This window comes from Balaenoptera ricei, chromosome 20 (genome assembly GCF_028023285.1).
Source record: "Balaenoptera ricei isolate mBalRic1 chromosome 20, mBalRic1.hap2, whole genome shotgun sequence".
Lineage (NCBI taxonomy): Eukaryota > Metazoa > Chordata > Mammalia > Artiodactyla > Balaenopteridae > Balaenoptera > Balaenoptera ricei.
The window spans coordinates 14,491,475-14,501,725 of NC_082658.1; the positions used below are offsets into that span (position 1 = coordinate 14,491,475).

Genomic DNA, 10,251 nt, shown 5'->3' on the forward strand with positions numbered 1-10,251 from the left:
AATAATTCACTTTTTATAGATATAACCTTTCTACATGGCACTTGCTATCACAGAACACCATTTCTAAAATCACCATCCCTTTCATCTGACTCTCTACCTTGAAGAAACATTCTTGCATTACCTACACTTGACTCTGGTCATTCTGCTACTTTGCCCATCCCAGTGGTAAGTACATGTCTCTGGCTTACTGTCTGACCTCCCAAACATAGGTTCTTCGAACACAGTTCCTTGGAATGGAGTGTCTATTCCTTGGAATTAGAGTATTAATGCTGAAAGGGATTTCAAAGATGGTTTAGTTTAATTCTCTAATTTCACACTTGAAGAAACAGAGGCTCAGAAAAGATAAGGGGCTTGTCCAAAGTCACACTGCCAGCAGCAGAGTCTGGAAGAGAATGTAGGCCACTTGATTCCCATAATTTAATGTACTTAATTCTACTCTAGCATTCCTGTTCTTCCATTTAAAAACATACTTATTGTGGGCCTACTGTTTTGCTAATTTTTGGAATACTAAGACGAATGTGAATAATTTTATCAGACATTTCACTTATTTGTCTTATTTATTGACTGCCTCCACAAGTAGAATATATGTTCTACAAGGGAAGGGATTTGTGCCTGTGTCTATTCTGTTTACTACTGTATCACCACTGCCTGGCAAAGGGAAGGCATTAAATAAATATTTGCTGAATGAATATGAGGTCGCTACTGTCCCTGGAACTCAAAGTTTACATAATACTCAAGGTGAGAAGACCACAATGTAGGAATACAGAGCCTCAGAGGCTGGGCTTTGTATAGAGTGAGTTTGCCAGAAACAGGAAGGAAGAGCATTCCAACAAAAGAAACTATATGATGTTGGAAGTTTCCTGGTGGCCTAGTGGTTAGGATTCTGGGCTTTCACTTCCGTGGCCCAGGTTCAATCCCTGGTCAGGAAACTGAGATCCTGCAAGCTGCATGGCACAGCCAAAAAAAAAAAGAAAAGAAAAGAAAAAAGAAACTATATGATGCCAAGAGAAAAGCAAGACAACCAAGATGGGCAGAACAAGAAGTGGGATGGTTGGAGGAGGGCAAGGTGAGAGTCTCAAAACAGGCCTGAGAGATATTCAGGTTTACTGTGTATAAGCAGGAGACTGTTGGAAATATAGCCTGAAGCCTGGGAGAAAAACTGCCACTGGATGTACACACTTGGTTGAAACCATGAAAAAAGTGAGTCACCCAGCTCAGGAAACTATACTTAAGGGGTATTCTGAGTGTGACCAGACTGTTAAGCTGCATCCAGAATTTTCTTCCTAGGGTATCAAGTCCCACATATTACATGACAAACTTGCATCCACCTATTTGCCCATGTGCCTAGGACTCCCACTTGACTCATTCTGGACAACTGTTCATATATAGTGGGTAACTGTAGTATTCTGGAATTTCAATTGTGATGTCCAGTTAGGGCTCTCTCTATTCTTCTCAACTTTTAAACACTTCTAAGTATAACTATTTACATTTTCACAGTTTTATGTTGAATAACAATAACTGATATTTGAAGTTTAACTACTCACCATTACTTCTTAGAGAAAACGTGTGTGCTGTGTCTCCAAGTCTAATTATTTCACCAGTGGATTCTGCTTCATCTCCACCCCAAGAGGGGCCCAATGCATCAGATGACGAGGAGCACCTGAAAGAGTTTCCTCACTTACTGATGGCCTGGCCTGACCACAAAGGGCCCTTTCTGTGAGGATCCCGAGAGCTGCTTCAAGCAGCCTGCCTATGGATGTTCAGATTCGTCATTGTTATGTGCAGAAAACAGGAGACTTTTCCTTCTGCTGCTTATCTGTTTTAACTGATACATGTATGGCGGGAAAAGCTGTGTATAAAGTGTCAAAGATTAAATGTACAGGCGAATATACACAGAGAACAATAAATACTGGTTACTTTAGAGGTGTGGAAGTGAAGGGAATTTAGGTAGGATATTAATTTTGTATTAAACATCCTTTTATTGTTTCACTTCTGCACTTCTGTTATTTTTTTAATCTAATAATGAAAAATAAAGTCAAAAAATTTATTTTCTGATGGTCTCCTTTAATACACATTTTCTACAACATACTATATTTAAACAAGAAGGCTTTGCCTGTGCTTTTCAAACCATGACAAACTCCATAAAAAAACTGATAATCGGATACTTAAAGGAAAATCATAGCAGCATGTTCAACCTCTTCTTGGCAGCAGTACAATCAAACCTGCAACAACATTACATTTTGCCTATGAAAACAGCATAAATTTTAAAACTCTGGTATTGGTTGGTGATACTGGTTGATGAGGGTGCAGTAACCCAGTACTTTTATACTGCTGGTGGGTATTTAAATAGTCACAGCCTTTTTGGAAAGTAATTTGGCAACTTTTAATAGCCTTATATCATTCATAGTCTTCGACTCTCAATGTAGCTTAAATATATGAGTGGGAGGAGGGTAGAGAAAGAAACAGAAGTCTGTATCACATTAAAAAAATAATAATAATATGAAAAACAAAGGAACAACTACCTCCACTTCAGAGGCGTGGTTTAATAAATTATGATGCACCCATATGCATGATATGTTATACAGTGATTAAAAATGATTTTTATAAAGACTTTATTAAGTTAGGAAAAGACTTGATGTGTTAAACTTTAAAATGCAGGGAACAAAATTATACAGACAATATGACTAAATCCCCAAAAGAAAAACACAGTAAAAAAGGCTAAATTACAACAAAATGTTAACAAGCAGTTACTTAGTTCTGAATGATACAGTTCATCTTTTTTCTTTTTTATTCCTCTGTACTTTCCAAGTTTTCAACAAGGAACATAAACTACTTTGATGATTAAGGGAAATGTTTTAAATTAAGTAGGTGGCTAATGCTGAGAATTAAGTACTATATATAGCTCGAGGTTCTTAAAACTCCCTCAGGGAGGTTTAAAACATGAGAAGTTAGTAAATTTTCACATCAGCTTTGTTTTTTGTTTTGTTTTTTTGCTGTCATTCTGGTATATTGTGTGCAATTTTAATTCTTAGTAGAAAGAAAAGCATAACTTGTTTTGCTTAAATTCACAGATATTGAGTGCTACCTCTCAAAAGAAACTCTTTTCCATGATGATCTGGATTCTTTAGTACTTTCTCGCTCTTCCAAAGGGTCTCCTCGATGGGATTCTTTAGAACCCTGTCCAGTTTCACCTGTTTAGAACAGATAAAAACAATACCAAAAAACCCAAGTTAATGCAACTATTTCTCTACAGGGGATGGGTAGAGGTAAGGACAGTAAAATACCCTCAACCCCTTCCTGGTAAACTGGGCTCTAGTGAAAGTGAAGTAAGAACCAAATCATTACTTGCAATGAGCACGCAAGTGTTGCTTTAAAAGCAGGGTCTACAGTTGTATTAGCAATGTTCTATTTTTTAAGCCAGGTGGTAGGTTCATTTAGTATTCTTTACACTTCTCTATCTGTGAGATAGAGATATCTGTGAGATATCTGAGGCAAGATGACTAGGATGTGGCTTCAGAAAAACATGACTATGTCAGCCTACCTCAAGCTGCAAGACAATCATGCCCTAGCCTAAGATAAGAGTGAGACCACATCAAGGTGTGGATGAAATTTTCCTTAAGACTATCAACCTTGGGACTTCCCTGGCGGTCCAGTGGTTAAGACTCTGCGCTTCCACTGCAGGGGCATGGGTTCGATCTCTGGTCAGGGAGCTAGGATCCCTCATGCCACACGGCATACCCCAAAAAAAAAAATAAGACTCTCAACCTTTTTTCTACCCCAACATACTTAAGAAATACACTTTCACAGTGGCAGTAACTCACTAGGGAAGTGATTTCAGGAGGTATGTGGGTGAAACCTCCTACCTCAGATATACCCGTCTGGATATTCCCATCCCACTTCTAGAGATTTCCTGTTTAAACAACCACCTTCACTTTTTTCTGTTTCTATATTCGCCAAGCAACATTTTAACAACATTAGTCAATATTCATTGTGTATTTACTCTGGGCTAGGTTCAATACTAAATTATTTATGCATATCTATTAACCTTCACTACAATCATGAAAGAATTTCAGATGAGAAAACTGAGGCTTAGAGAGCTTCAGTCCTACAGTGAAGGATGAAACTTAGTGAGTCATACAGTGAGTGGCAGCATTAAGCCCATAGTCTGCCTTCAAATCCCTTGATCTTCAGTGGTAAATGATAATGCTAGCTCAGAAGAAACTGCTCTGTACCTGACATGACTAGTGATAATACAGATTTATTTCCCATTATTAATTGGCATTTTGAAGATTCTGATCAGCTCTAGGTAATACTGCTATGTAAACTTGGACCTGCGAAGGTGAGAATCAGACTTCAGAAAACATTCTCCAACTACAGTACTATCACATAGGGAGGCCCCATCTGAGCAACTCCCTTCTAGCAGCACTAAGCTTATCATATCCTACTGACCTCCCCTGGGAAAATCCCCCGCTCAGCATTTCTTTATTACCAGCCTCACACGTAAGTATCTCTCAGTTCTGTCCTCCTCTCCATCCCCACTGCCTATCATCTCTCCCTTACATGCGATCAAGTACTACATCATAAAAATTCCTGTCGTTAGAACATTTCAAATTAATCACTCTTTTAGGTAGTTTTCTTCCCCTTACTCTTGCTGCTAAAATGACTAAAAAGCCACAGAGCATCGAAATACCTACTGGTAGCCTTGAATTAGGTGAGTTTTTGCATGTCATTCACTCCTTCCCAATTCTCCTACAATGTTTTTACTGTATGTATTTATGGCAGTCTCCCTGACTTGAGTATAGTTTTGAGAGCAATAAACATGGCATGCAGCTGTGAATCTTCCCAGAGTACCTAGGTTGATATTTAACATACATTAAACACTCAAAACTCAGAAGTTTTTTGAAAAAAAAAAAAATGTACAGTGTGGCGTGCCTTTCGATCTTTCCTTCTAGGCCTTATCTCTATATGCTTTTAAGTCTTTTTCAGCAACAAGGATAAAAGGTAGAAAACTACCTCTAACTAAAGAATTTAAGATTAATTTCACATGTTATATTCACAGCATAGGTCTCACCATCAACAGTGTGAGAATTAGGAATGATGAGCCTGCCCAAATTTTTTGTCTTCGTTTGTATTAGAATTTATACTAATTGCTATTGCTGCTAAAAACTTGTTTTGGATAACTTTACAATAGTAAACCCATTCTAATATGGGTCATATATTATTCACTGTGTATTAATACATACAGTATTATTTATTGACCAGTCTCAAACTGTTAAGACATAAGGTTCTTTGTTTTTTTCCCCCAGTGATAACATTGTGTGAAGACCTTCAAGCACCTTTCTTCTGTATTATTTTCTTAGGACAAATCCCTAGAAATGGGATTTATAGAGCCAAAGATTATGAATAGCACTTATACACTAATGATCCAGTTTAAATAACCACGAAACCTTTGGAAAATAATACAGCAATAATGATCTTTATCATTAAAAAAACATAATATCAAAATTTCATACAATAAACCGTTACGATTTGGAGAACTGAGTCACTTGAAGAATGAAATAAAAAATATTCACGCTGTCACAAACTGAAGTGTAGGTTGGAGACAGAAATGTACCAACCCTTCCTGCTGATGCCTCCCCAGTATCCAAATTTATAACAAAAATGGCAGTTCTGACATAGGAAATTTTGGAGTAAGGAATTTCATGTAATAGGACAATAAGCAATTTTAGCCAGATTTAGCTTTCTATTATAGATTAGCTTTAAAGTACCTTATAAGCAATATCCAAGTTAACAAAAGACATGATGGTAGTCTAGGATAGAGGTTTCAACCACTTGGAACAACGAGAATTGAAATTTAATTTATAATTAAATTTATCAGATACAGTGTATTAGTGATTCTAATTACTATGGAGAAAAATAGGCAAAAAGATAAAAGACAAAAAGAGACATAACACAGAATATAAATCAAACCAAATTTTTTTCTTAAACTTACTTTTCTCGTGAGATGTTTCACTGATGTGTTCTGTAAGATACTCCAGTAACCCATCAAATATTTCTAGGAGATTCTTAATAGATTCTTTATCTCCTTTCACTATATTTTCTCCTGAACACAGAATACAGAGCTATTAAAAAAAATTAACCAAGAAATTGAAAGCCTCATAATTTTGAAATGGATATACCACTGTGAAAATATTGTTCACGATACAAAGATTATAAATTAATCCAGGAGAAAAAAAATATTATAAATATTAAAAACATTAATTTCTTGATGCTTGATTATATCTGAAGAAAAAGGGGTAGTCTTGAATAGTATGGTTGATAATTCATTGGCATAGTCCTTCATTTATCAAGAAGCAAAATAAGTGGACTTCATCCTCTAAGTTTTATACTGAAGTATAAATAAAGCAACTAAGCTGAACTTTATTAGGCTGGCGAAAAAAAATTGCAGGAGGGAACACTGCTGCTTTGCAGTCTACTGGAGGAGGTAAGCAGTTTTGCAACTTTCCATGGGGATGGGGTGGGTATGAGTTGTCAGGGGCAGCTCTGCATCAAAAAGTTCTATAAGCAGACACAACCTTGGTGTACAGTATGTTTATTTAGTAAATACAAATACCAGAAATTACCCTACTTGGGTGATAAAGCCATTCCAAATTTCAAAAGAACAGGGAAATCCCAGGGTTATCCCTCAAAATGAATTTTCTCCAAACTAGTTTACCACATTCATTCACCTAGAACTGCACTAAAAAACTTAAGACCTTATTGATATATCAAAATAAGAGATGTAAATGACCTACCCTGATTAACATATACCTCTCTTAACGACCGTCAAAGAATAAAACAGTATAAACCTTCGCTTAGTGACTTAAGTATAGTTTCAAGTCCCCAAGATTCCCTCTGTTCATTAGCTTGTAATAATTTACTGAACTAATCCTCATTTTCTATTTACCAAAAATAGGGATTTACAAATGTATTTGGTACGTTTGGCTTTTAAATACAAGCATGTACACTTTTTTGGAAAAAGGCTGAAAAACAATTTACGGTTTTATTTATTTTGAACAGGTAATACATTCACATGGTTCAAAATTCCAAAAGTGCAAAAGATATAAAATGAAAAGTCTCATCCCACCCTTGTCCTGCAGCCCTGTAGTTCCTCTCATTGGAGGTAATCAGTATTACAGGTTTTTTGCATATGCTTCTAGAGAGTCCTTTGGCATTCAATCAACTGCATATAGTTTCTCCCCACCTTAGTTTTTACAAATAGTAGCATACTCTGCACATTAGCATTATAACCGCACCACGTTTTTCTCATACAATATATATTAGAGATCATTCTGCTAATATGGAACGCTGTATACAGAGCACCATCAATTATCTTTCACAGCTGCAGAGTAGTTCCCTATATGAAGCTATAATTTATTTAACCTGTTCCTATTAATGGACATTTAGGTGTTTCTAATTTTTAGCAACTACAAACAAGCAGACTGATAGCTTTAAAGTAACAACAACAAAACACACCTCAAACTACCAGCTAGGATTCTTATATCTTAGACCTATCCCAAACTCAATGTATGACTCCTGGAAAAGCTCATAAGGATGGTTGTCTTAACTATACCAGTGAATTGTCTTGGCTCAGTCTTGCTGTTTGGTCTATTTCACAAGCTTACTCATTTGGTTAAACAATATCTAGAGTGCTACAAAACAAATTATTTTAGTAAAACGCAAAATCATCTGATGGTTAAGTATATACCAACCTGTTATGTGAGACAAGCTGACCTGCAGATAATCCAAAGCCAATGAATCAATTACTGCTTGTACATTGTGAGCTTCATCCTCTTGACTCCTGGGAATAGCTATGAGGTCTGTGGGAAAAAAACTACATAATTTTGCATCTATGAGAGTCCAAGTTTTCATCTATCTGTCTCTGACCAGGCCTCTGAGCTCTGCCCAAATAGAGCAAGCTATAACGTACAGATAAACAGAGCCTGAATTCCACAAAGTAGAATCTTTAGTGGCTGAATGTTTACTGATTGAATATGGTTGAATATTTATTCAATCAACATATATATGAACATGTTCTATAATAAGCACCGTGTTAAAGAAAGCTAAAAAGGTCCCTGAATTCAAGGAGATACTAATACTCTAATAAGGGAGAAAATCCAAGGGAGACTTTAACCTATAACCATAGGCAGGTGTGCAAGGAGGGATTCGTGTATGTCTTGTTAAAGCAGCCTATTGGGAATTATTGGTATAAAGGTTTAAAAGATCAGCATAGTGTCGAAAGATTTTAACAACAACTTTAATTTGGAGTTTCTCCTCTGGTATTGAGGAAGATGAATGTCTTGGGGAAGGATGAAAAAAGTATTCTAAAAGACTGGTCTAATAACTACCTGCCTCTGAACCCTAAAGAGAGTTGAGACGAGTATCAAAGATACCAGCTGGAGGCCATCCCATTATTCCAGGAAGCGATGAGGGCACTGACTCATGGTAATGGAGGGAAGAGAGACTACACAGAACTTTAGTGCTTAATGGTTATAAACTATATAAAGATAGAGAGGCAGCAAAGCAATCTATGGATAAGAACTCTGAGATATTTAACTGGGAACAAAGTGCAAACAACAATTCTTATCCGTAACATTGGTTAAATACCAGGATTCAACAAGTTTCCAAATTCCACTCAATTTTAGAACTATGAAGGTACATTTACAGAAAAGGTGTGACTTTCACAGGGCATTACGAATGATTAAACAGTTGATGACCAAGGCAGTTATTACAGGTGGGTCTCCTAAGGTATTCATTAAGGCAATGAATGCTATTATTTAGATAGAAATAAGATGTACGCAAAGAGAAAACTCAAGATTTTATATGTACTATAGGATCTAACTAGAAAACCCTAGAAACTTATGGCCTAAGATACAGACACTATTACTCCCACTTTTAAGTACCCTTACCTGGTACCTTTTCTCCCAAAACAGACTGATAAAGAGCAATAAAAACATTAGCATCACAGTCTTCTAGTTCTCGAATCCTCAGGTGTATGTGACATTGCAAAAGAAGATTATTGGCAATGGTTACCCACTCTGTTGGGAAAGGAAGGGAAAAGATCAGCCTTAACTCGTACTAGAAAACATCATATACGTTCATTTAAAAAAACCACCCCCACAAAAACAGATATTGAATTCTATAGAAGATAAGGAATTTGATTGTTAGAGAACTTCAAAGACCCTCCTAGTCATGATTTTTGAAAAGATGTATTTAATTTCTTGAGATGACTTCCAATAATTTCAATGTAGTCAAAACTATGATGCAGATCCAATTTTCACTGTTGCAACCTAAAATCTTACGTTACTTACCGTAGTCCTCATTTTACAAGCCATACATAGGTCTTTTTATTTAAAACACATTTACAAGTAAACAGGAATATTATGTTTTATATAAGACAGATTGTGAATAATAATTTGAGGTTACTAGAAACCAATTAATGGATGGTGCTTCAAATTCCCCATAGCATTAGTCATGTTTTTACCTAATTATCTTGTTCAAGGTGGAATTTCTCTGATGCCCAAACAGGTGGTGATTAACTTAGGCTGTTAAGAACTGGAGTAATGACACCATAAGAACTGCAGTAATGACACCAACATTACTGCATCTGTTCCATTTTTAATTATATTTGATGTATATGAAAGGAAATTTGAGAAATACATAAAAACGTCTAAATTCAGAGCTAACACATTACCAATACTGTCGAAGTTTCCTGTGTATCACCCCTTTATCGTTGGGATTAGCAAAATTATTTCAAGGGTTTCTCGACCAAAGGTAATTTAGCAAGTTTGAAACTTATTCCCTCAAATAACTGGCGAGTAAGGGGGAAATTCTTTTATTCTGTATGCGTTATCTTCAGTATGTCTAGAAATAAATGTGTGTATGTGTAAGTGTGTCTTCAAGGCACATTATCTCCCTCTCCCCATGCCCATTACTCACAGCTGACCAAACCATGACAACTGGTTTGAACGCTGTCTTGGAGAAAAGAATGAAAGCGTCCTAGACAACCAAATCAATTCGTTTTTCAAAAGCGGCGCTGGACAAAGCCGGTTAACTCTAGAAAGCACTGAAGAGAAAAGTCCACCACTATTCTACTTTGGAAGAGGCATCAACAGATATTTACAATGCCAGTCCTCAGAAGTTCAAAACAGATGCACGTACGGCCTCAATCCCCACAATGCAAGAGCAGAGGGCACATTCCCCAGAGAAACA

General features: G+C 36.4%; 1 protein-coding gene across 1 annotated transcript in view; it reads right to left on the reverse strand.

The window, feature by feature from the left end:
* CEP95 (centrosomal protein 95) overlaps positions 1–10,251 on the reverse strand; it is a 65,075-nt gene that overhangs the window by 54,161 nt on the left and 663 nt on the right. The window contains exons 2-6 of the mRNA XM_059908835.1: positions 8,949–9,077; positions 7,752–7,859; positions 5,993–6,103; positions 3,086–3,191; positions 1,545–1,660 (exon numbers count right to left, since the gene is read on the reverse strand). Of these exons, the coding sequence (XP_059764818.1) occupies positions 1,545–1,660; positions 3,086–3,191; positions 5,993–6,103; positions 7,752–7,859; positions 8,949–9,077 (570 nt within the window). The remainder of the gene's footprint in view (positions 1–1,544; positions 1,661–3,085; positions 3,192–5,992; positions 6,104–7,751; positions 7,860–8,948; positions 9,078–10,251) is intronic.